General features: G+C 40.8%; 1 protein-coding gene across 1 annotated transcript; it reads right to left on the minus strand.

Annotated features, from left to right (window-relative positions):
- Nucleotides 1–25,798, minus strand: prrt4b (proline rich transmembrane protein 4b). The gene is made up of 4 exons (XM_079263551.1): nt 25,713–25,798; nt 18,651–19,782; nt 10,881–11,018; nt 1–2,669 (listed from the first exon to the last, which is right to left on the minus strand). The coding sequence occupies exons 2-4, from the start codon at nt 19,696–19,698 to the stop codon at nt 631–633; spliced, it is 3,225 nt and encodes a 1,074-aa protein (XP_079119677.1). The 5' UTR covers nt 19,699–19,782; nt 25,713–25,798; the 3' UTR covers nt 1–630.

The raw sequence follows: 25,798 nt of genomic DNA on the forward strand, positions 1-25,798 counted from the left end.
CTTATAAAACAAACTTTATTCAACAGTGTATTTAGGAAAATGTTTTTTAGACAAATAAATTAGTAAGCCAGTTACAGAGGATGCAGTCTGGAAGTAGTAGTTGATAAATAAAGTGTGCTTTTCCACCAGTAGAGGGCACCACTGCACCACAACTGAGGAAGATGTATTTATATGGAGCAGGGGAGATTATACTTTAACAAACCCCGCTTAGTGTTTAATGATATTACAGGTGTAAAGGTTATGACTTCAGTAGTATTTAAGTGCATGATTCAGTCACATTACTATCTATTGGAATGTTGAAATGCAATAAAAACATACAAATCTGAATCGTTATATCACCACTCAGTAAAATCTTACTCTTAATTTAACTGTAACAAACTTCACCAGCTTTTTATCAAACATGTAAAATGTACAAACCACTTTTTTTTTTTTTTAAACAGTCTTGGCACTTGAGACCTGCAGTGACATTCATTAACCACACACAAAATCTCAGCAGACTTTCAAAAAACTTTTGGCAGCTATAATTCTCATATAACGAACATGCACTATCAAACATTCTGTAAAAATCCAGCTTTTTTTCCCCACAAAGAAGACACTCGTTTTAGGTCCTGAATATGGTCCGATTTAGAGTCATAAATCAATGGTTTCGCTGCAGATGCTTAAAGCATCGATCTGTCTGCAAACGCTGATGAATTCCTCCTGCACAGATCGATCTGCCTCGCTGGACAGGTCCAGGCTCTCCTGTGACGCAGCTCCCAGAGTTTGGTATTGCCTGTGTGGGTCAGATGACGCCACGTGGCCCATGGCTCCTTCCTGATGGAGCTCCCTCTCATGTCTCTCTGGACTTGGACAGAGGACCAGTGAGGAGCCTCCAAGGGATGTTCGGTAGAGGGAGCACGTGGAGGAGCTGCTTCTCCAGCGTTCTGGTGACGAACAGCTTGACGATGATGCTGGAGCACCCTCTGTTTGTGGTTGGGAGGAAGAGGGCTGGAGTTGAGAAGTCATCTCCATGCAGGAGGAAGTCCGATAAAGGCCGGAATCGGCTGAGAGAGGATCGCAGAGACCCTTGCTCGGAAGAGTCCAGTGGTTGTTTGCTGGCATGTCACTGCAGCAAAACGGCCGAGCAGGGCCGAAGAGGCTCATGGGAAACAGGGCTTCGCTGAAGAGCGCTTCGTCTATGCTGCGGCGCAGGTTGATGGGTGAAGGTGGACGCAGATCTGCAGTGGAGTCACTGGTAAAAGATGACCCACCTGAGGGCTCTCTGCCTCCACCATCCTCAGGTTTTCCTGAACCGTGTAAGTCCAAATCCAAATCCAGGTCTCTGTATGCCAAGGCCCGGTTGCTATGGTAGAGGAGGTCTAGACCGTTTAGGCTGCTACCAAGCCTCTCATCCATCAGAGTGTACAGAGGAAGACTCTCCGTCTCTCCAAGGCCGACAGTGTCGACGATGGCAAGCTTCTCTTGTTGGCTTAGTGTCCACTGGTAGCTCCCAGGTAGGATGGGCGACTTGGATGCTAGGAGTTCGGTCCAGCAACTTCCAGCAGCTGGAAGCTGGTCGGAGCAGTAGACTGGTTGTGCAACCACAAAGGCCAAGGTGAGACAAACTCCGAGCTCACATAGTCTGCAGCTGAACTGGAAAGCCCACCACGGCCAAGGGTGGAAGACCTCCTCTCCACCTGCAACTCCCATAGCGTTGAGCATCGCATACAACTGAAGTCCAGCACAAGCTAAAGAAAACAATGCTGAAAGACAAACGGTGACAGCTGCACGGTTCCAGTCCCGGCTCTCGGCAAAGGGACAGCGGTTGTAGCGTTCGGCAGGAGTTGGAGATGTGTTGTTCAGGTGGTAGATGTGCTTTGAGTCTGCCCGTACGTAGATGTAGAACACAAAATAAGCAGCAGATAGGAATGTTGCCAGTCCCACGAAGGCTCCGCGGGAGATAAGCGACAGAAAGAGGCACAAGGGAGGCTTTTCTTGGTAGAACTTCAGTAAGGTTACTGGACCGAATGCAGCAGCAAAGTGCAAGAACACCAGGCAGGCCAGGAAACAGGGTCTCTGGAAGGCCGAGTAGGAGAGCTGCATCCTTGAGCGCATTGATAGAAGAAGGAAAACTAGACCAAAAGCTGCAGTTAGGCAGGGGAAAGGTGCTTCATAGAGCATCAGCGAGGCCTCTGTGGAGGGTATGCGGTCCTGGTGGCCATAAGCATCATACAGGAGTGAGAAGGACCTGGTGCAACCGGCAGCGAGAAGGAATATGCTGACCAGAGCGAAGTAGCCGCAGCCTGATGGGCATCGCAGCGGTAAGCAGAGCAGATTGAGTGCTGAAGCCAGAGTCAGCATCGCAAAGATGCAGCCAGCACCGTAGATGTGTGCCTCCCAGGCCAGGCCCCAGGCTGCCATGGCACTGTTCCAGTCTGTGTACAAGGGCACCAGCATGTGTGGAGATGGGTTCAGGAAGGGGTTGTTTGACCGGTTCGTGGCAGTGGTGTTTTGCACGGGCTTAATTTCCTTGACTTCTGACAAAGTTGTGGCATCCCAGGTGTAGGAGAAGTTGCAGATTCCTGAGCTTTCTTTATTGCAGTCTGGAAGTAAGGTGGTGTCACTGTTTGCCAGGTTAGACAGCCAGTCTTCAGTGTGGAGAAGAACGGACGAGGTTTCAGACGGAACACCTGGAAAAGAAAAAGAAGGGAGTTGATCAAAGTTATGACATATAACTAACAAGATTCTTAATCTATGAAGAATATTTGGGTCAAAATGACCCACATTGGGTCTAAATGTTTCCCCAAACATGTCTATCATTTCGATTACTATTCAAATGCCTCCACTGCAAGATTAAAACAGATGCAAAATCTTTAATTACACTTAAGAGCATGCATTAATGAGAACAGAGTTGCATTTAATAGATATACAAGCTACCGGCTCTGATCCAAGATCCTGAAAGGATGCTTTTTCTCTAATGTGCTAATCCTGCGTAAAAGCTTGTAAGAAGGCAACTTCAAACTCCGCAAGGGCAAAGAGGCTATGAGCGTGCGTGTGTGTTACTGTGTGTGATTGTCAGATCAGCCCACTCAGAACCACATGGCTGGTTTTCCTGCATTACATAAGCCTTCTGGAGTTTCCATACAAGTTGCTTGTAACTGTTAAGACATGTTTTAGCACTACAAAGGAAGTGGTTTGGCTTTGAGGATTAAGGAATATTTATATATGTTGTGTTTTGTATGTGCAACTTGCAGAGAAGCCTGCAAAGCTCATTTGTACTGCACATAATGTTGCCTAATTACTGGATGCAGATGAGTCACTTCACACAGCGCAATGCATCACAGATGGGCAAAAAAACCCCAAAAAATGTCACTTTCTTAGCCTTCATGTCTTTTAAACTTCACATCCACGTGGTCTTTTTCATAAAACATCACCACATGCATCCCTTTTCACCACAGTGCAGCATACATTTTATAGTGGCAGCCCTTCCAAAGACAAGCAGCAATAATACAACAGACGGGAGCAGCAGCTTCTGATTTGCACACGCAGGCTCATTAGTCATTTTGCTGCATGCTTATCAGAGACAATAACTCCTCCATAAAACTGCCTGCAGCTATAATAGACCATAGTGACTGGGACGTTTTAGCTGCATAAACTGACAGCACAGTTGATCTCATGGCAGGTTTACAGGAATGTGCATTTTTCATGCAAAATAGTGATGATTTTTTTTTTTTTTTTTTTTTTTTTTAAATTGAAGGTCTTGCAAGAACAAAAAGCCCAGTTGTGGGTTTGCATGACACAACAAAGCAAGTGGTTAAACTGCATTGAGATACCTGGAGGATACATTAAGGCTGGTGGTGATCGTATGTGCCAGTTTAAGACCTTAAATGTGCAGACGTCAGTACCGCAAAATCCCTAAATCTTTGTGTGTAATTGGAGGATGTCCACTTTGTTTCCTACGCAGAACTAAAAGTGAATTCATGTGGTTATGGATTTTTGTTTCAAGTCTTTCTTCTATGTCTTTAATAAGCTGTATTCTTTTGTTTCCCCACCCCACCCTGTCCTGATCTCCTGGTTTGCAATGTGTTGATGATTTCCCTTCACCGCATGCCTTGAAAAAGGGAGGAACGCCCATAGGTGAGTTTATTATTGTTAAACAGGGACATTTTTCTTTAAAAATGACATTATTCTCTTCTGCTGCTATTAAATCTATAATTTTTTCCCCATGCTCTTTATTTATTTATTTATTTTTTGGTGTGTGGACACTGTGTGTAGCAGTTGCTACTGTTCAGTTTGCGACTTCTGGCTCTGCAGCTGCAGAAAAGGAATAAAATGCTCCTAACGAGTCCTGACATGCAACGATTTTTCACCAAATTTTACAGAATCATTGGGTTTATTCATAAATTTTAGAATACAAACAGCTTGTCTTCACATGAACACCTTTGCAGGAAAGCTGTGGTCACTCTCGACCACACATCTACACAAGTGGTGGACAAAGTTTCACAAGAGGTCAGGACCTCTGCAGCATCTGCTACCTGTTTGTCTTCATGATGCTCCTCATTTGACCTCAGTCCTAAACCTGGCTGTGATGAAAATGTCAAGCTTGAGGAAATATGACCTCACAACAAGCTGCGTTTGCATCAGCAGCACGTTTATCTCACCTCAGCTTCATTAATTACCCTGCATGAGGAAAAACAACGACCAGTTTTTGAGCTGACAGACGCCCCCCCCCCCCCCCCCCCCCCCTTTTTTTTTTTTTTTTTTTTTTTTTTTTAATTAAGGCCTGATGATTCTTTACTGGTAAATGCTGCTTTCTCCCTTGTGCATCTTTGTCTTTTCTGTGCAGCACTGTATTGTTAAGACGGGGAGGAGAATTAGGAAGACGTGTGAGAGCGGTCGTACCGTTCAGCTCTGACCGGAAAGCACGAGCTGTCCAGCCATTAACTCAGCAAAGCAAATGGATTAAACATCCTGTTTCATGCTGATATATCATTTGCAGGAGGGTGTGAGGAAAATGTAAACACAGTATCCTGGCATGTGTGGACCACCCGTTGCCCTTTCATTTATATTTAAACAAGTTCTAAAATATGTTTTAATCTGCAGTTAAAGACAATGAATCACTTAAACTTAAGAATGACTGATTACAAACTTAAATGACTGTTTTCAATCGGTCTCTTTGTAAAATTACGAGCCTATGCAACAAAACGGGCAAACAGGACTCATCTAAGCTGTTAACTATGGGGGAAGTGACTATTTTTGTTCACTTCGTTTTCTTTCATATTCAGCATGAAACTTTTATTTTATTTTATTTTTTGTTAGTGGAACAACAGAATGAAGGTTTTGGTACATACCTAATTTCAAGGTATTTCATTGAGTGCCCTATAAAGGGATAAGCTTGTTCTTTTATTAATCCTTTAATACATGATGTTCATTGATTGGGAGACTATAAAGACAGATGGCACCAAACTGTGGCCATTTCCAAGAGATCTCCTGAATCATCTCTAGTAAAAACTCTTTATTTTTGTCTTTATTTACTTTTTCAGAGTTGTATTTTGCAGAAATGATGTCCACATATTAGTCTATGATCAAATAGGTTTTAGTGCTACAGTTACATTCATCCATAGATATATTTTTAGGCAAGCCTGAAACCTATTTCATTTGTGCCGTGTGCCATCTTCATTTATTCTTCACCAATGCAGCACATTTGGATATTTACATGTCGTAACAAACTTCACAGGAGTTGCCTTTATTATGACTTTAAAATAATTCAGACCTTGTGGTTGCAGAGATACACTCCTGATGTTACTAGAATTGCCTTTACGAGTTGTGTTTGTGTTTTAATTTCATTGTTTGTTCTGCAAACAAAAGTGTGCGTCATATTTCATTTTTAGTTTTTATTGTTTTTAAACTAAAAGCAAATAAACACCCAATTTCCTTTTTCCCCCTCCCCTCTATATGAAAAATACAACAACCCAACAAACAAAACGGTTATTTGTATCTAACATTGATTAATGAGTTTATATGTTTTTAATTGGTTAAAACTGAACGATCTTTGTCATGTACTTTGTAACAAATGTTTTATGAGATGAATGCAGATGACATATGAATAGCTAAAAAAAGAGTCAACATGCCCCAGAGTTACCAGATCTCTGCGACAAATCAGCATAATGGCCAGATTTTAAAACATGCCTCTGAGAAAAAGCTCAAAAAGCTCAAAAAGCTCAACTCCTGTTGTGGGTAAGATGCACAAGGTGTCACAGCATGTCCTGTTACAAGCTGATCTGGAGTCTAAGCTTTTTCAGACTTTTGGATGAAGATTAATGTAAATGTCTAGATACCATCTGTATGCATCATCGTTAAGGCCAACCTGGCAACCCTAAGGTGCTCACAGTCAAGCTGCTATTACCTTGTAGTTGAAAAAGAAACAAAATCTCACTGTTTGCATGGAGAGTTGGCTCTAATCAGGAAGTATGCCTGAGACTCGTAGCGATTTAGAAAGGTTTTAGTTCTAGATTTCAGGCTACATCAAGAAACTGTGAAGACAAATATCCGCCTCAGTGAAAACCATTACCTGTGCCAGCAACCATCATTCAAGTCTGTTTTTAGAGTTGTTGAGCGTTCAGACATCAGCAGCATGGTCATAAACCTGCTCTGTATGATTGCTCCTGCAGTGCAATCTTGTCCTGACAGACAACTCTGTGTGGGAAATGTGGCTTTAGTAGTAAGAAGAAAAACAACACAGACTGCGGGATAAAATAGGTGCGGTTCAGCCCAGCGTGATGTCAGTGACTTGTCTGCCGATTTGTTTACTTTCCAGGGCGATGACTGGGATGCCAGTGAGTCAGGCTGAGTGGAAAACATGACGGTGTTGAATCGGTGCCATGCATTTTTTTCTGCCTCACACTCGTGTCAGTTCGAGTCACATCTGAGCTGTTGGGCTGACTGAGCGGCCCGGATGAGGTTTGGTCAGTGGTTGGTGGCTGCAGCACAAGGAGGGTTGTGAGCATTACTTTCCACTGCATGCTGCCTGGTCATGTGACACATTCCTGTGGGAACAGGACCCTCGTGCTTGGGACAGATGACATAAACAGCATTTAACACGGATCCCAACTGAGAGGACAAAATGTAATATCTAAATATTTTAAAGACCTGCTTGTTCCTGGTAGAAACATTATATTTACAGTTTTCCTGCCAAACATCTCATTTAGTCATTTTGTTCTTTCAGATAAATAGTTAATCTGTAATCAATGAAATGAAACAACAGATGATAAAATGATGATTTCTGTGCATTGGTAGATTAGATCAGAATGGATCAGATGGTATGTTTTGGGGATTATTTGCTATGGTAGCTTCAGTCTGTGACCACATCTGCACAGAGCTTCATATAAGCCATCTGATATTGATAATATGTCCAATATGCCCCTCAGTTGTAAACAAACACCTCTAAAAACCAGTGTAAGTGGGCCCGCTTTGCCATGTGGAGTCAATAGAGGGATAATGGGATGTTTCTGCAGCATTGAGGAGGTGTTGGATTGCACTGCTTCTTGTAGTCGACATATGCTTTGATGCACAGATCAACTTAAATCCCCTATTCTGTTTTGCAATATGACTTCTGGCTGTATTAGTGTATTGATTGATGATGAAATGTCTGCACAGTCTGTAAAAATAGGTATAAAGTTCACAGAGGGTTGTTAAAAAAAAAGAAATGTGGGCATATTTATGTCACATTTTCAAATCTGATAAGAAAAGTGATGGTTTTACAAACATAAATGTATCCCTCTAGCTGTACAAAATTCGCAGGACATGAAAAACGTAATAAATCAAGACTCAGATTGAGCAATGCCATTAAATTACAGGTTTAACTCTCTTTTACTGCAACAGACAGCCACAGCGCCTTCAGATGGCTGACTTAAATTTTTCTAAAGACATACCAGGCCATTAATAATGGAGGCTGAAAACAGGATGATCAATAAGCAAATCATTAATGGAAACACATTCAGTGCACAGAGCTACATTTATGTCTTAAATCTCTTTCAGCCAGGCTAATAAATCGTGAAAGGTCTCACTCGAGGCTGCTGCTTTGCCGAAGCAATAAAGATGGAGGATTCTTTTAATGGTACAAGGACTGAAACAAACTCACATTGATCCTTAATTGGCTGCTAGTTGCTTCTGCATCATGGACCTGAGGGCTCTGAGTAATTTCAACCTGATTGCCTTCGTTTGGAAGCAGGCAAAATATCACACGGATTGCAGAGGAGAATATAGTTACGTGTAAGGCATGTTGAAAATACCTCTGATAGAGTATATTCAGGACAAAAGGATTGACAGGTTTGTATGATGCTAAACGTGTTTCGCCGATATGTTCACAAACAGATTTTTGCTTCAGGGAGAACTCACAGACTGGTAACATTGTGGCTTTGCTCTCTAACTTGTGACACGCTAAACTCAATATGCCTACAGCGTTCCATCATCAGTGCAAGGCACATTTGATAAGTCTATTTTTTTTTTTTTTTTTTTAATCATTTGACATCATCTGCTATTCTGGGCGAGGTAATGTGGGTTACATCTGCTGCTGTGAACTGGGCCAAATGTGGATCTTTTAACATACATATCTGACGAGAAAACCCGCTTCATGATGACGGATGATCATAATCAATTGTGCAATCATAAAAAAATTATTGATTTGTTACCATTTACACATCATTTACGTCACTATTTACTGTTACATAGGTTGACATGCTCCTTTCATTTATTTATGCCTGCTGGTTCTGTGTTGCCATGAATGTTACCCAGGAGACAAAACATGCATTAATCCAGAGAAGGGAACGGGAACCAAAATGGTTCAGGAACTGAAATGAAACTATAGATTAGTGAGCTGATGAAGGCGTCTGTTGTGAAAGTCAAGGACACTGATGGTCTGGAACAGGGGCGCCAAATGGGGGGAAGTTAGAAAGATCCCAAGGGCGCATGACTTATAGGAGCCCAAGGAAGATGTGCAAACTATATAAAAACATTATTAAAACCTTCTTTAAAATTAATGTACATTTTTTTCAGAAGCTATAGAAAATATAGCAGTAAAATAAACTGATAAAAACATAAAATAATATTGATATTGACCAAACACCCCTGTGAAAGTAGGTTGCATGAAATGGTTTAGCCCTGTCTCATCAGAACGCATCAGTTTCATCAGTAATTGTAAAACAATTGTAATTGTTTTACTGGATACTGGACAGTTGACTGGAAACACTGAGTATCCTACAGCTGCCTGTATTATGGGAGGTGGCAATATTGAAGTAGCCTATGGACACATTGATTTAATTTCATCCGTTAAGTAAAGCCACAGATCTTTATTATTTCCATGAAAAGCAATTTATTTGATCAGCGTGAAGCAGCTGGAGCACAAAAAAAAAAAAATCTAAAATTTGCAATCAAGTGGTTGGGTCTTTCATAGGGTGCAAAATTCCCACCGGCGCCCCTGATCTGGGGACCCCTCTGATGTCCTTTTCACTAGAAAAAAAAATCAATTACAGATTTATTTTTTGATAATCAGACTTTATACTAGATCAATGGTTCTCTGCTCACCTGAACCAGGGTGTCAATTTACATATTTTAGGACCAGTAATAAAAGCTGCATAATAGGCCATAAATAATGAAACCTGCACATTTTAAAATTCATTCTAGCGCTATGTTTACATTTAATTAAATATTCTTTCATAAGATATTATGAATAAAAATAAAAATAAGTGCAATTTCAACCATATTTCATCTCACAACATGCACATCTAAATAGTTGTTTCATATATACATACATACATATGTATATGTGTGTGTATATATATATATATATATATATATATATATATATATATATATATATATATATATATATATATATATATATATGTATATATATATATATATATATATATATATATATACATATAGTACTATATGTAGTACTTTGATTTTAATTCTTTAACTAATTCTCATAATTGCGTATAAATTTAAGATCTTTTATTTTCATTTTTAAATTTTTCCTTTAAGCTTAATTTTATCTGACATTTTTCTTTTTTCTCTTTTGCTTTTAAGTCAATTTTTGTCATTTTTGTGCAAGGTTAAGTTTTATTAAAACATTAAGAAATGACAAAAATGCTGTAATTTAATGACATATTCTGTTTGTATTTATTTATGGAATGTTATTGTCACCTCCCACTTAACCCAATAAAAGTTCTTCAGCAGAGGTTAATCCTGCACATTCTGCTTTAGTATCTCTTTGCAGCATTATAATTATTTTACTTTGTTACAGCAGCCTTTTCACTTTGGTCTGCAGAAAGTTACATCTGCCATGACTCCACTTTCTAATGTGTACAAACAGAAATCCTTGGACAGAGAAAAAAAAAAATCCAAAGACCGCATTTAGAAGCAGAGAGCTGCTGGCATTTGCCAGTATTTATACATCACATCAGAAAAAATCGAATTATTGTAATGATTCATATTAGTCCAACTCCAATTGTTTGAGTGCATGCCCCACAGTTCATGTGTTTAATTTCTAACCAACATAATTGTATTATGTATTAGTAATTTTATAAGTTCTTATTTCATATAGATAAATGTAACGTTAAAGCTCTCTGATCAGGCCGGTGATTGACAGTCCTGGAGACAGTACAGATACATATATGCTGAGTCGTCATGCATCACTTCCTATTTCATCTGCTCTGCAGGAGTTCTCCAAAAGAAGCTCAAGAAGTAATTGGCAAAGAAAACAGGGTAACAATGTCCATGACAAGGTTACAGGTATTATTTTGAAGCAGAAGCCTTGTTTAACTGTCCCCCTCATGGCGAGAAGTGTAAACGCGTCACATGCTTGAAGTGAATTTAGTGAAGTCATGGTGCTTGCTCACCTGAACTTCGTGTTGGAGATGTTGTCAGCAGCATAGCTGACGGTGAGGAACCGTCTGGCAAACTTTTGTCAGCATCGCTGTCTGCAGCTGAGGGTGCCACACCTTCCTTTTCTTCCTTATCCTCTTTACCCGGCAGCTCTGGGAAGACACGTACAGTTTCACCTCTGAGTGATCTCAAAGCAAACGGGAATATAATTTAATTTACAAAGCGCTGCTTCTCCGAAGTAGTCTGAGTAAAACAGATTAGCAAACCTGGAGCTTACCAGAGGTCACTTTAACCCTCTGTGTGCTCTGATCACAGCACGTCTGAGACTTTACTCTGCAGGAATAAAAATGAACGAACTGTATTTCTTAACCCAGTTCTGTCAGAGATCGGCCTATCATCCACTTAGTTGTAGCCAGTCATCCATAGCGCAGGGCCTCTGTGGTCTAATTACATTGACATCCTTCTGTGCAAGTGGATGGGTGTGTACATCCTGGACCACCACAAATCCAAACTCCTTTCTAGTGCAACAAAGTGGAACTGAAGAAAAAACCCCACCACATCTAATAAAGAGCACAAAGACGAGGAAAAAAGAGCCAAGAAAGACGGCAAGACGTAGCAAACACAAATTAGGGACTGCATACGCAGTCAGGACTTTTCCATTTCCTTTGTTTCAACATGAGACAATAACAAAACATGTTTTCAGTCCCTAAAACAACAGTTTATGCCGCCATTTGGGGCAACCAGAAAACAGGAATTATGTCACACTGATGGGGAAAATAGGACCACGATGAAGATGTGGACTTTGTAGCAAAGCCAGCCACTAACTGAAAAAAATAATCATCCTCTTATTCTTTGTCAAAATCTGAAGAATAACCAGTAACCGGGCTATTCGACTCAATTTATTATCATAAATCCAGGAACTGTTTAAGGTTCAACTTCTGACAGTACGTTGAGTATTCGGAAGTAATCTCTCTCTCTCTCTCTCTCTCTCTCTCTCTCTCTCTCTCTCTATATATATATATATATATATATATATATACACATATATATACGTATATATACGTATATATGTATATATATATACATATACATATATATGTATATATATATACATATACATATATATATATGTATATATATATATATATATATATATATATATATATATATATATATATATATATATACATATATATATGGACTGCGTATGCAGTCCATATATGATCTTAGATAAGATGATATACGCTATATTTTTAAGGTTTAAATAGTTAAATTATCACTGAAATCTTCATTTTTCATTTCACACGTTAGTCCTAAAACTGTTTCTTTTCTCATCAGTTGTGGGCTTTTCATTTTGTTTACCAATCTGATATTAGAAATCCAGGCGCTGCATGTTTGATATGTAAAGGTCAGCTCAGATTTCACAAATTGTAAGGAGACAGCTCCTACTGCAGTACGAGCACAACACAAAATCAGAGCAGCCTCTTAGATCTGCAACAGACAGCAAGATGTTCCTCTGACAGAAAATTAAATTACGTCTAATAAAATCTTCCACGAATGGTTTATTGAGAGCAAACATGCGGCCCAACTAACTCGCTCACATAAAAGCAGCGGAAAGCACGTCTTTAGCACATCACAGGCAGCATTTCTGATGACCTGCTGTTTGGGCAGAATGCTGAAAGGGCAAAATAACAAATGAGAAGCAGGAAGATGCAAGCCAGATCTTATTTTTACCTGCTTAACTTAAAATACGAACGCTGAGTTATCATTTTAACTAATGAAAACATGCATAATATCCTTTCATGATGCTCTAATAGAGGTCATCTACTGTAATGATTTGGGGGAGTTAATCGCTTTTCAGACATGAAAGAGGACTTTAAACTCAACATCAGCCAGGTTTTCTTCTCACAGAGGATTTTATTTGTACCTCCAAACTGGCTGAAATGTCTTCATTGTGGCCACGGCTTTTCTTCCCTCATTTACAGTCATTAAACAGTGTATCACACAGTTTAAGATACTCATTTCTTTATCCATCTCAGTACCTCTGACTTAAAAATGTTTTTTTCTGAGCATCACAATTGGACTTGTGAGATTTGAGATAATGACAGGTGGTGCAAAGTGGATCATGTCCCACAACTGTGGTAGACTGATGTTTTTTGCTGCTGTTTGGTTTTTGTTTTAATTATAAGGCAACATAATATGAGAAATAATTAAAAATAAAACTCTGTTCCATGATCAAGCTACCTTACACACTCTTCTACATCCTTATACACATTTCTAAACATCTAGTTGTGCAGTATCAGTTTTATGGACATGAAAATATATATTTTCAAAAGAAAATGTGGGTAAATCTTTTTTTGAAAGCCTTAAAAGAATATGTGACACCTTCAAATAATGAAAAATGTGGGCATGTTATAAAAACAGATGCTGCATTTAATGATTTTGAAGCCCATAAGTGAAGGAATTTATATATTTTCAACCTTTTGTCATGATATTCTGCTTTCTGAGACACATATTGACCAGTTTTTCTAAGTGGTTGGACTTTGAAGTCCATCCTCAGTTCACTAGAAATGTTAGTTCTCTGTTGATCTTGCTGCTCTGAACTCAAGCAGCAGAAATTCAGTGACTAAATACAGCAAGCTCATTTTTGAAGTAACACAGCAGAGTGTTTTTATAAAACAGGGTGTGAATTGTTTGCAGGTTGGGCTAAATAAAACCAAAAATGCACAAAATAGCCCTTTACAGCATGAAGCTCAAAGGAAAGGGGAGGGAGATGATGAACTAGTCACACCTGAGCTGCAAGATGAGGAAGAGTTACCTAATGAAGATCACGTGCTGCAGCTCAGATGGAGAAATCAGAGTGAACAAAGGGAAGGACAGTTAGCTAAAAAAAAGATTAATCCAGATTCTGAATATTTGTTCCCAAAAGTAAAACACTGCCCTATCAACAGAAATAACAGAGTAGAAGTTGTTTAAGGACAAGCTGGATGAGAGAAAACATTCCTCCCCAAGCCGCATGGATGAAACCCATTTTCTAATCAGATTAGAAGAAGCAGATTCCTATTTGGATGCAGAGCTCGACTCCTGAGGATTGGTCAGATCCACAGATAAGATAAGTCTCCAGGTTTGTCTCAACCTCTCAGGTTGTCGTATACCTTTATGTACACTTGCACTATTATTTTCTGAGCCGTGAAAAACTTCCATTTCTTGTCTGAAATGAACTGATCAATACTTAATGCATAATAAACCCAGAAAGGAAAGCATGAACTCAGACACAGACAACATGTTTTTCTGGCTGTTTGTGATTGTCATGACGACACCATAAGCTAAATCATGACGGTGGTTTAATTTTTACACGTTAGCCTCATAGCATAATAACTTTGGCCATGTTTTAGGGTTTTGTAAGCAATGATGCAGCAATATGAGGAGGGTGCAGTTAGACAAATTTAGCAATTTTACTATAAGTCTGCAGTTTGCTTGTAATGCAGATTTCAATGCAACTTATTATGCTAACAATGTGAGAGGAGGTCCCTTCCCCTGTGTGGCAGCCGAACCCATGTGAAACACTTTTTTCTCTTATGAATGAGCAAAAAATGAACTCTTTCAAATCTGATATTAAAGGCAAAGACAAAGCGTTTCTGTTTGTCTTTAGTGCACAAAGAGAGGTGATAACTTTACTTTTTCACATGCCAACTAAGAAAACTAAGTACTCATCCATAGATGTAGCTAAAGAGAGGCCTTTCTGCAAAACAAAAGGTGAACTTTTTGGTCTAGCAGTTATCATGCAGGGTACAATGTCTCAGGAGCTTCTAATTATACTCAACAAAAAAGATTATAAAGCACTCCATTACACCATTATCTATGCAAGCCTGAATGGGTTCATGCTAAGAATACATATGCTTATAAATTTAAATTGACTTTGAGGAAAGAGAGATGGGCTGGTGCAGAGAAGAGCTGTGTGGTCATAATTACATGCAAAATAAAGCAGTGTAAAACAAGCACAGGAGCTGATCTTGAATTTTGCTTCTTGCATCAACTTTCATCATGCACTACAATAATCCTCATTATTCTGTGATGTTTCAATCAGTCTCCTCCTGGGGTTGGTGCAGCAGAAACCAAAAGCATGCGCTGGATTCTGCAAAAACACACTGGACTAAAAAGGATGTTATTATGAGATTACCATAATATTTAAGCCGACACAGCTCTCTCTATTTGCATTAAAGCTTATTTTCTATGAAAAATCTATAAAAGGGCATCAGATATTCATTTAGCATGTTCTGTGTGTTAAAGAAACCCATTTCCATAATCAATCAAGCCATTACGGGCCACGCTTTATGTGCCTAACGCTCTGATTCCAGAGGACATACATCCTCGCAGGTATTAATGGAGTCTTAGCTAAGGGTCTTTTCTTGCCACTGCCTGTTAGTGCAGCATGAAAATGGTGGGAGGAGGGGAATGAGAGCAGAATATGTGACAGCTTCTCTCTTTTTTTTGAGGAAAATTTACAGCAGAGGCTCCACATTTCTAACCTACAGTCTCCTTCCCCTCTTTTTTTTTCCACCTCTCTTGATTCTCATAATTGTCCTTGCTATGTCATGTTGCACTCCCCCCTCTGTTAATAGATGATGTGACAGATGCAGAGTATTGCTGTTTTTTTCATACCTGACGGCTTCCTCAAGGACAAGGCCACATAGCAAACACTCTACAGTCACAAATAGATGGCTGTTTTTCTTCATGTGCTGAGGATGTTCGCCACCTCTAATGGTGGAATGATTTACTTTGTGCAGCTGTGAGTTCATACTGGGATAATGTATGATAATACTGGACTGTTCTGCTTATGTTTTCTTGTTATTCTCCATCTGCATCCTTTGGCGAGCAGGAGTCTTTGAAACACTGCAAGACTGCAAGGTTCAATAAGCACATCAGGGGGAAACGCAAAAGCAATATTCCATTTCTAATTCACAACTAGCAGCATCTCTGCTGTCTAGACATTTTTGACCTTCAAAGCTGACGTGCATGTCCACAGAATAAGGTGACAGGGATTTGTGTTTGCACAGAGGCAAACAGGGAAGAAGGGGGACGGTGGGAGGGAGGGGTGAGGCTAAATGGCAAGAAGCCTGATCACCATCCAAAACAGCGGCCGGCGTGTGGACAGTCCCGCAGGAGAGCTGGTGTTTTCGCTGACGGTGCGCTCAGAATACTGATGCATGAACACAGCAGCCCTCCCCTCCCACCTGAACCCGTCTCCCCCTCCTGTGTGCCACCACACAGATGAAAACAAGGGCAGACACAACACTGATCACTGCAGACAAAATATCCACCCGGTTCAGCTCGGAGTGAGAGATAAAAATCTAGAGGGGGTCAAATTGCAACGTAGCTGATGTAAAACGGGGGGAAAAAAATCCCAACATTCGTTCTCAGCCACGTCCAGGAAGTGTAAAATCATGTCAGGACGCACATCTGCCTGTAAGTTAGGAAAAAGCCGAGGCTTGAAATGTGTTCTTGACTTTGGAAATGGTGGAAGACGATAAACAAAATGTGGTCAAGTCGGTGCAGTAAAAGACTTTTGCTTTTAAATGCAGAAAAATACACCTTTCATTGAAAAAACAACTGCAGATGTAAATTCAAGCTTAAGCTGTGACTATAACTTGTTGAAAAGCAAAGATCCAGAAGAATATGAAAGCAAAGAGCAGCCATGTTTGATGCAATTTAGCATAACTGTGTTTATTATAGATGAAATATTGAATGTATCAATGATTGCTGTATGAATCTGCAAACATTCTTAGTGAATGTATTAGTGTTTGTAATATTAAGATAATTTTCTTTTTCTGCCAAATGTATTGTTTTCAGGTCATGTACGCCTGTTTTGTCCTGTTCAGGGTCATGTGGACTGGAGTTTCTCCTCATTGCCACCAGCATGGAGAGAGGTTCAGGTTAAAGGGGTGCTATTATGGTATTTGGAGTTTTCTGAGCTTTCTACAGTGTTACAGTGTTGAATCCTCATCAAACATGTCAACGGCACCGTTTTTTATCACCTAAACACATGTTTGAGTTTGAGTTTGATTTCCAGCACTCTCTCCGTTCGGTTTCCATGGCGACGAAAAACGCGTCGTTTTAAAGAGTTTTTTCTACTTGGAAACCCTTGTGACGTCCCGGGGGATAAGGTTTGGTGATTGGTTACCTTCTACAGGTTAACAAGGGCATGTACAAATACATCAGGCGGGTGGAAAACGTGGGATAAAGTTATTTCCAACGATGGCTGGTGAGTTTACCAAAGAGAGACATCCTGCTGCATTCGTTGCTGTGCGTTGCTGTTTTCCACTTCGTTTTCAGGGTCTGATTCAGGTTCCAACATGTAGGGCTGTATGCTATGTGTTGACATTGTATTTTGTTTTTTAATGAGTTCATATTAGCCTAATCCTTCTGTTTATGAGACGTTACAATGATGGCGAAAGCAGTTGCGGTGCGTGCTCCCGATGTAGTGCAGTGGCGGGAGGCGGAGCTTCCTGCGGAAGAGTCTCAATCCACTCGTTTTGCCCACAGGCTGATCTGACAGCCTACGGAGAGGGTTGGTCTGAAGTAAATAAAGCAATTTGTGACAATAACTCGATCAATCCCAGCCCTTCTGGTCTCAGACATAAAAATAAATTAGCCTGAAATGCACATAATAGTTCCACTTTAAACCCTGGCTGGTCACAAGGCTTACTTACATGCAGTTTGCAGCCTAATTAAAGGTATTTTTAAAGCTAGGAAGCATGCTTATGATTTGAGATAAAACCTGTGCAGGCTCAGACAGAACATGCAAATTTCACACAGATTAATTTAAATGTCACCTTTGAAAGACAATAATTAATAGACATTTGGTGGGATGGCAATATTAGACAGCAGAACTTCATCAGTCTTTATTTTGTCAGATGGGTACCAGTTTTCCTTCTCCAGCATAATCGACTCATAATTTTCTGCCCCAACCTTTGACCCAACATGATGAATGTGTCTGTGCCTGAAGGAGGAGTGCCCTCTGAAAACTCATTAGGTATAGAGACCCTAGACTACCATAGTGTTGGGAGGGGGGGATGGGTCCATGAGAAGCTAGAATTGCCTCAGTGTCACATCGGGGTCTCCTGAAACATTCAGCCAAAAACTGGCTTCTTTTTGTCCACCGTTCCCTTTCTTTGGAAGTAAAAAGCATGCATATTGAATTTCAATCAAACAGCCTTTTTTTCTTCCACTCTCCGAGGCAATGACTCATGCAGCGTTGAAGTGGTATCGCTTGTTAGAAATTCATTATAGAGAGTTCATGGCTCTGGGAGGGTGGATGGAGTTTTACATAGGGTGGTACAAATTATTCTTTGGTAGTGACAGTGAAATGCAAAATTAACTGTGGTTTTACAGTAGTGAAGAACAGCAAAGTATCCTTTTAATTACCAAAGACATTGCTCAACATATTCTTCATTTTCAAACATGGTTGCACTGGAAATTTAATAAAGGTTTGTCATTGTGGTGCTGAGTTTGAAGAAGAGCAAAACATCACATTATTTATCCCTTTCCAAGCCTGAAGATCCCAGCTGATAACTCCTCCTTGCATTTTTGAAAGTCGGATTCGGGATCTGATTTTTATGCAAATCTCAGGCCTTTGACCACTTTTCGTAGTCAAAGTGTCATTGATCAAAGCCGAATTGTCTGGGCCCTTCGACAGCTTTGTATTGAATGCTACAGACCTGCCTGCACATGATTGATCACATTCATTGAATCAACCCTTTATTGATTTGGCTAACTTTGCTTACCTTCTGCAATTGTAAAGTTAGCCCTTTCGCTTTGAGATGTGCTTGTTATGGATTCAAGGACTGGTTTATGATCGATCCTTGGGGCAGTGGAAGTTTCCCCTGGCTCTTCCTCTGTATTCCCCATACTGGTCTCTGACGGGCTCAGGTCCACTTTGGTTTGAGTGGGCCACGTTTCTGACGTTGTGACTTCAGTTGTAAGGAAGGAAACGCTAACAGTTGAATCCTCTGGTCCTCTGACAACTTGGGTTCCTGAAGAGGTTGGATGAGTTAAAGACATCAAAGCATGTGTGCTGGATGGTGTAGACCTTACCAATCCTGAGTTTGGCGTAATAGATTGGGCTGTTGTCCATGTCAGGGTAGTGGGAACTGTAGTTTCTGGTACTGTTGAAGATATTATCTCTGAAATGTCCACAGCCTCTCGATAAACACTGTGTTCCTTAAGGAGATATTGTGCAGTGGCACCCATGCTGGGTTCAGTTTCTGCAGTGCCCCATGGTGAGTGGGTATGTGTTGCATTTTGTTCAGGAGTGTTTGTGTTGGTGGGACTGTTAGTGAACAGAGTGTTTCTGATAAAGCTGCTTGTAGGAGAAACAAGAGCATCATTGTCAGTGTGAGTTATGCTGCTGCGTGGAGAATCTGATGTCCCTGTGGGAAGCGATCCGGTCCTTATCTCAGTCACGCTCCTAAGCAACCCCTGAGTCAATGTGGTGGGTGCTTGAGATGCTTCTGAAATGCTCCCTTCTCCTGATGCAGTGTGGTCTTGGAAGCGATCGATTGGATTTGTCAGTCCTTTGGCAGCCGTGGTTAAGGCAGCTGCTTCATCTTTACCACCCGAATTCCCGTAAAAAGGGATTTTGAATGGAAGAGAAGGGAGAGAAGGAAGCTTTGGTAAGGTCGGCGTCCACCAAAAGGAGCTAGGCTTCTTCTCAGGTGAGCTTTTAGGCGATGGTGTAGGTCCCCAGAGGGCGTCTTCGTCGGCTAGAACCCGCCTGTGGGTGAGCAAAAAATACCAGAAGAAGAGAGCCAAGGTCCGGTGTAGGTGAAGCATGCTGCCGCAGTGTTGCACGGATCGTCACATGATGATCTCCATTCTCCTGCTGACCTGGTTTGGCTGACTTGCCTATAAAATGCCCTAGAAGACAAGAACACACAGGACGCTTAGTGACACACTTCTCCTCCACTGCTGGACAGCTACATTTAGGCTGGTTAGCATCTGCTCACTTTTCTTTTCATCAAACGCTTCTGGAAGGCAGCACTTTAGTTTCTTTAGTCTCAGTATGACCTCCTTTAAGTAAATCAGCTATAGAAACGATGACACCTATTGCAAATAGAAAGACTAAACAAAATGTCCCCAACCACAAATCCCAACAAGACCTTTAGTATTATGGACACCTTGCAATTAGTGGTGCTCTATTAGATGGTCAGTGATCATGTCATGCTGTTGCTTACTGTCCCGGTGGTTTGGCTACTTCAATGACTGATGGATTAGAGAACGAGCTTTCATCCATATGTGTCCTATTTAGTGAGGAGTGGTCAAGAAGTAATGCCAGATTTGGGAGGGGGGGAGGTCGGTAAAGAACAGGGTCTGGCTAGCCCGTCTAACAATAGACTGACCTCTTTTTGTTTGGCACCAAATGGTTCAAAGTCACTAGGCCTGTTGCCTCAGTGAAAAGACTGCAGCACCAAAGGAATTTCCCCTGCGAGAACAACAACCTGTATGCTTTAGCTGTACTTAACTCCCCCTCAATAACCCCTGGCTTTGGCCTTGCTCTCTTTCAATCTCAGGTTCATTTGTTCTTTAAAGCAGATGGAGAGAGATGTTTGTGTGGGAGTGAAAAAAAAAAAAAGCATCGATATTCAGAGAAAGCAGCTAACACACTGAAGCTCTCTCCAGCCTCTCTATTCTGCTCTGATCCCCCTCCTCAATGCTGCTACTTCATTGTCAACCTTATTTGCAGCTTGCTCTTTTCCCAATCCACGCCAGGTCTTTGCAAGAGTCTTCCTGATGGTGAGGGAAAAGGTTTGACCAGTCATCTTCCCTCCTGTGTTTACGCCTGGGGGGGGGGGGGGGGGGGGGGGGGTCTGAAGCCAGCCTGGATACACAGTCACATACTCCAAGTATGAAGTCTGACAACCAGTGGGGAGCTTCCCACACACTCCCCAATTTTAGCACTTTGACTGAGCAGCATGAAAATCAGTTTCCCAGGAGGTAAGGCTGTTTTTAGATACCTGTGTGTTTGAGCTTGCACAAACCAACATGCACAGTCAAATTTTATGCATGCATATAAGATCGTAGATTAAATCTGACCTGGCTCTGCACATCAGGAGCAACAAGTACTTGTTTACCTACATGCTGAGTATAAACACCCACACATGCACTTTTTATCGTTTTCATCAAGGCATTTCAGTAATTTCTAACAGCAACAAACCTAAGTGCAATAAAATGGCTCGTATCTCTCTGAGGCTTTAAGCAAGCTGTCTTTCACCCACTGTTGACCTGCTGTTGATTTAATGCATAAATTTCCTATTGTTTAAACAGCTGGGATAATGTATAATTTATTTTGCCAAATGTTCTCATATTTCACTTCGGGTATCACTTTGGTTCAGTGTCGTATGGTGAAGGGAAGCCTCCGCAGAGTGAAAACAATCGCCTCATTTCATCTCCTTTGGCATGATTGTATCATCTGGTGTGTATATTCTGTTACTACCACAGTACCTCATCTAATGCGTTAGAGTTCAGTGTACTTTGCAGAAGAGAAGTAATCATTTGATCACAATGTTCTCAATAAACTGTAGGAATGTAAACTAATTATGCAGGTTTATTCTAGGATACAAGCCCATAGCATCTTCTAGCACTGAAATGCACCAGTTTGTTACGTTTGGTTAAACAAGATAGATGATCTTGCATAACTTTTCCTATAATATATATTAGTTCAGAAAGTTATTAAAGCTTTTTTCCTGAACCTGCTTGTGCCATTTGAGTCTGCAAGCTAATCCCAGTTTATTCACTGTTTCAGTGAAAGCTGTGAACATGCGGAATAAGAGAAGGTTTTTAGCACAAATATAAACTGCACACTGGGCTGCTGTGCCATCTCACAGAAGCCCATTGTCCCAGTATGCTATCCTACATGCCTCATGTGTTTTTCCAGTGCTTGTCGGTCGACCCTGAAGAGGGAAAAAAAAAAAAAATCAAGGAGAAATGCAGCTGCAAAGCTGTAGCTGAAAACCCTGCTGAAAACAGGGACGAGGAATCAAAACATTACAGTCTGGCTGAACCAAAGGAACAATGTTGAACGGCTGTGTCATGTATGAACAGCTTTGCACGTTTGAGCCAGTTTACAAGTATTATGTTCAATTAAACCATCATAAATTTTGTTCTGTGTGTTATATGTTTAGATGCTGAACTGTAAACAAACAACCCAAGCTAAGTTACTGATTAGCGCCTCACCAGTAGTTAAAATAACTTCCTTGTCATCATGTATCGCCTCATCAGAAGGATGCCTGCTGGAGACGGAGGCTGGTTTGACAGGCAGCCCAGCAAGTGGAACAAAACCATAAAAAGTGTCTGTGGGGAATTTTGCAACAACTCCCTACTATTATTTTGCTGCTGTTTTGTCTCACTGTTCCTGACAAAGACTGGGGAGGAAGCGGGGGGGCACTGTACTGCATTCAGTGAAGCAGAGAGGGAGGGGCAGAGAGCAAAAGACAAGGGCAGCAGAGGAGAAGGAAAGAGACAAACCCAGCATATTGACATGCTGCTGTGACATTATTAATCCAGTGGAGGAAACTGCTGCAGTCTCCTTGATGCTAATGTTGGTTTGCTGGCCTGAGCCTCTGTGTGTGTGTGTGTGTGTGTGTTCTTGAGAAGCCCCCCTCTTAATGTCTCCTAGCACAATCAGCCATCTTGATCTCAATCTGCCTTCAGTTTGCTGTGGCTCCTCTATCAGAAAATGTCCTATTTTTGTAATAATCTGACACTGTAAGGCCCTTATTGTGATAAATAATGCTGCTATATGGAAGCTAATGTATTGGAAGGAGGAGTGCAAAAGGCTTTGAAACAGGAGGTGAAATAGACACATTGTGGCAGACTTAGAGGTGTGTGTTTCTACTGATTGACTGTAATAAAGAAGCTCTACACCGCGGGGAGTCACAAATGGAGATGAACCGACTGTGGTCGATGCCATTACTATTTAACAAACCTGCTGTCGGCGCGGCGCGGTCTGCAGATCGGTGACGGTCCAAGATAATGGAGTAATTTACCTCCCTGCAAATGGCTACTGTTGTGGGTTGTGTTTTTCTGGATCACTGTTGTGTGGGTGTGCATATTCTCAACCACGACTCGCTTTCCCTCTGGTATTATTTCCATGGTTATGTTGGTCCGTTTACATGCGAGTGCATGTGCTTCCTCCCACGTGTTTGTGTGTTTTTATTGCAGCTCTTTAACATCACAGATTCCCATCTGAGAAGTCAACAAGTGGCTTTGCCATGTTGTCATTTTCTGACTTTATGCTGCACGTCAGGGGTGCACATACTAGATCTGATGGCTTGAATATCCCAGCAGGTTTTTACTGCAGGAAAAAGTACCAGAAGTTAAGATCTTCCTGCTAGTTTCATTGGCTAGAATGTGTCTATTTAGAAATCTATTACTTCATTTGTCAGGAAGAAAAGTAAAAAAAAAAAAAAAAAAAAAAAATTTGAATATAGTCATTTAAAATTTCCTTTATTTTGTTTAATATATAAAAAAATGTCAGTGAAATCATTGGACAACTCTTCATGATTAGCTTGTAACTCTATTACAAGCAGCAACAGAATTTATTCATCAATTGTCATAAAAATGATGAGAGATTACATTTCCTGTCAGTGTTATCAATGAAAATGAATTATTGTGCTTGCTGGAGGGTGAAATCCTCACTGGAGGATCTAACATGTTCACCACGGAGACATTTCCACTGCTTGTTGTGTTTTAGTTGAAATAAGCAACCAAACGGCGGTAAAAAAGACTGCAGAAAGCTGCTTCTGGCTGAGAAGTGATGGTTTGATACATATGAAGATGGATAAATTATGGGGATTTTTAAAGTTTAGGGATTTTTATTTATTTGTTTGGCTCTGCATGGTGTGCAGCCATACATTTCGCTGTTTCCAGAGAGTTCTCTGAGAGCCTTTCTTGCAGTAGTCATGTTATGTGGAAGCATTGCAGATATTTTACCCAAGATATGCAAGATGAAGGAAAACAGCAACATCAATTCAGCAAATTTAGTTTTAAAAAGATTCTGCTGGGATGCGTCTACAAGTGTGTGTGAGCATGAGCTTGCATGCTGTAGTGGCTGATTGCTGTGGTGTCTGGGTTTTAGTCTTTGCTGCTTTGTTGTTTTGGATTTTCATCAGCGTCCTTTAACAAGTGGCCGGTCCAGGGTGGCTGGTTTCAGCTCCAGCTCCCCTTCAACCCTTAACAGGTTTACTTACATAGAAAATAGATGGATGGATGCTTTGTATCTTAGCTTGTCATCAGTTTGCCCTCTGCACATTAACTTTACGTTCTCATTAGTCAGCTTTGCCACATTGTTTGTTCTGTTCTGATAACTTTATGTTGCTGATTCACACCAAATCCTTACTTACTGACTATCATACATTCATTATCTCCATTACTATATCTAGTTTCTCTCTTCTTTATGTCTTAAAAGTCATGTTTTGTCCATTTTGTCCTCATTTGTGTGTGGTCATTTTCTCCCTCCCTGTGTTTGGTACCCTGCAGGGGTATATTTTGACATATTGACGTCATATCATTTCTTAGTTGTTGGTCATTTTTAAAAGTACTGCAATGACCCCAAAACATCAAATATCAAGCAGGCCCCAGCTTTCATAATTTCATCAAATTTATGCTCTAAATCTAATGTTCTGTAACTAAATTATGAGTTGAAACTTATTATCAGATAGAATTATGTAACCAGCTGCAGTCCCTGAACACTATCAAACATAACGAGAGGTGCTGTCAGGTCTAAGAATAACTAAAGCCATTGTGGTATTTCCAAAAAAGCTGCAACATTCCAACAGGTGACGTGTATCCCGTCGCCTCTACAACCACACGGCATCCTGAGTCATTCTATATACAAACTAGATTAATCCCTCGCTGCTCTAATCTGTGGCATGTGTTCTTGCAGGCCCAGTTTCCGCATGCAGAATTCTCCTCAGAACATTAGCAGTGGAGTTAAACTTCCTACATGTATTAAACTTATGCATTTACTCCCTTTTCCCCCCATTAGGTTAGTTGAGCTGTATCCCAATGCATCAGACACACCAGCTCCAGTCAAAGCCCCACTTTGCCCACTCCTAAATGACATCATTTGCGCCGGGTTAATACTTGCATTAGCTCTAAGGCTTATGAATGTAGTGAACCTGCTTATTTTACAGGACTCTCAAACACAAATCTTCCAGTGGCTGCCTTTGCCGTGGCGACAGCAGAAGCCAAAGACATCGTGCTAATCCCACGGATTGGAGCACGTTTTGAATTCTGTTGCTCAGTTTGGTAAAGTCTGCTTTACTTGCATCTTATTAGGCAGTCACACACACACACACACACACACCTGCTGATTTGCTTTCACTAAAAACCTTTCTATATTCTCTACCATCTTAATCTAAAACAGAATGTCCAAACGTGGATGAAAGAATGTAATTAAAGCTGTACATTAATGCAGATTGCAGATGTTATCACCGTTCTGTGTGATGCTTATCCAGATGTCAGACTCACTGGCGCACACACACACACTCATACTGAACACACACATTGCTTTTTTTTCTAATAGATTAACGCTACATGGTTCTTTTTCATCTCCTTAATCCTGAGGTTAAAAAGTGACAACATAGCAGCCCTTATGTGTCTGAAAGACAGCAGTGTGTGTGTGTGTGGAGGTGTTTATCTATAACTGCATCAAGCCTGGGCTCCTCAGTGTGTAGTAGCATGTAAGAGTCAGAGAGGTACATCTCCTGTTTCTAAAGACCAGCTTCTTAGAGCAAACATGCAGAGTCAGACAGCGACGGGAACATGAAAGCATGTCAGCTGCTTACCTGCAGATGTGTGGAATAAGATGGAGAATCCACAGCCAGCGGTGTGTGTGTGTATGTATGTGTGAGAGAGAGACAGAGAGTGCCCG

This window comes from Telmatherina bonti, assembly GCF_933228915.1.
Source record: "Telmatherina bonti genome assembly, chromosome: 23".
In the NCBI taxonomy this organism is placed as follows: Eukaryota; Metazoa; Chordata; class Actinopteri; order Atheriniformes; family Telmatherinidae; genus Telmatherina; species Telmatherina bonti.

Bases quoted from the DNA above. Each gene is read 5' to 3' on its own strand.
- prrt4b (XM_079263551.1), bottom strand. From the start codon at position 19,698: ATGCTTCACCTACACCGGACCTTGGCTCTCTTCTTCTGGTATTTTTTG. The intron at 11,019-18,650 runs GTAAGCAAAGTT...GTGTCTTCCCAG, and splicing joins TAACTTTACAATTGCAGAAG to AGCTGCCGGGTAAAGAGGAT. The intron at 2,670-10,880 runs GTGAGCAAGCAC...TTTCTTTTCCAG, and splicing joins ATCTCCAACACGAAGTTCAG to GTGTTCCGTCTGAAACCTCG.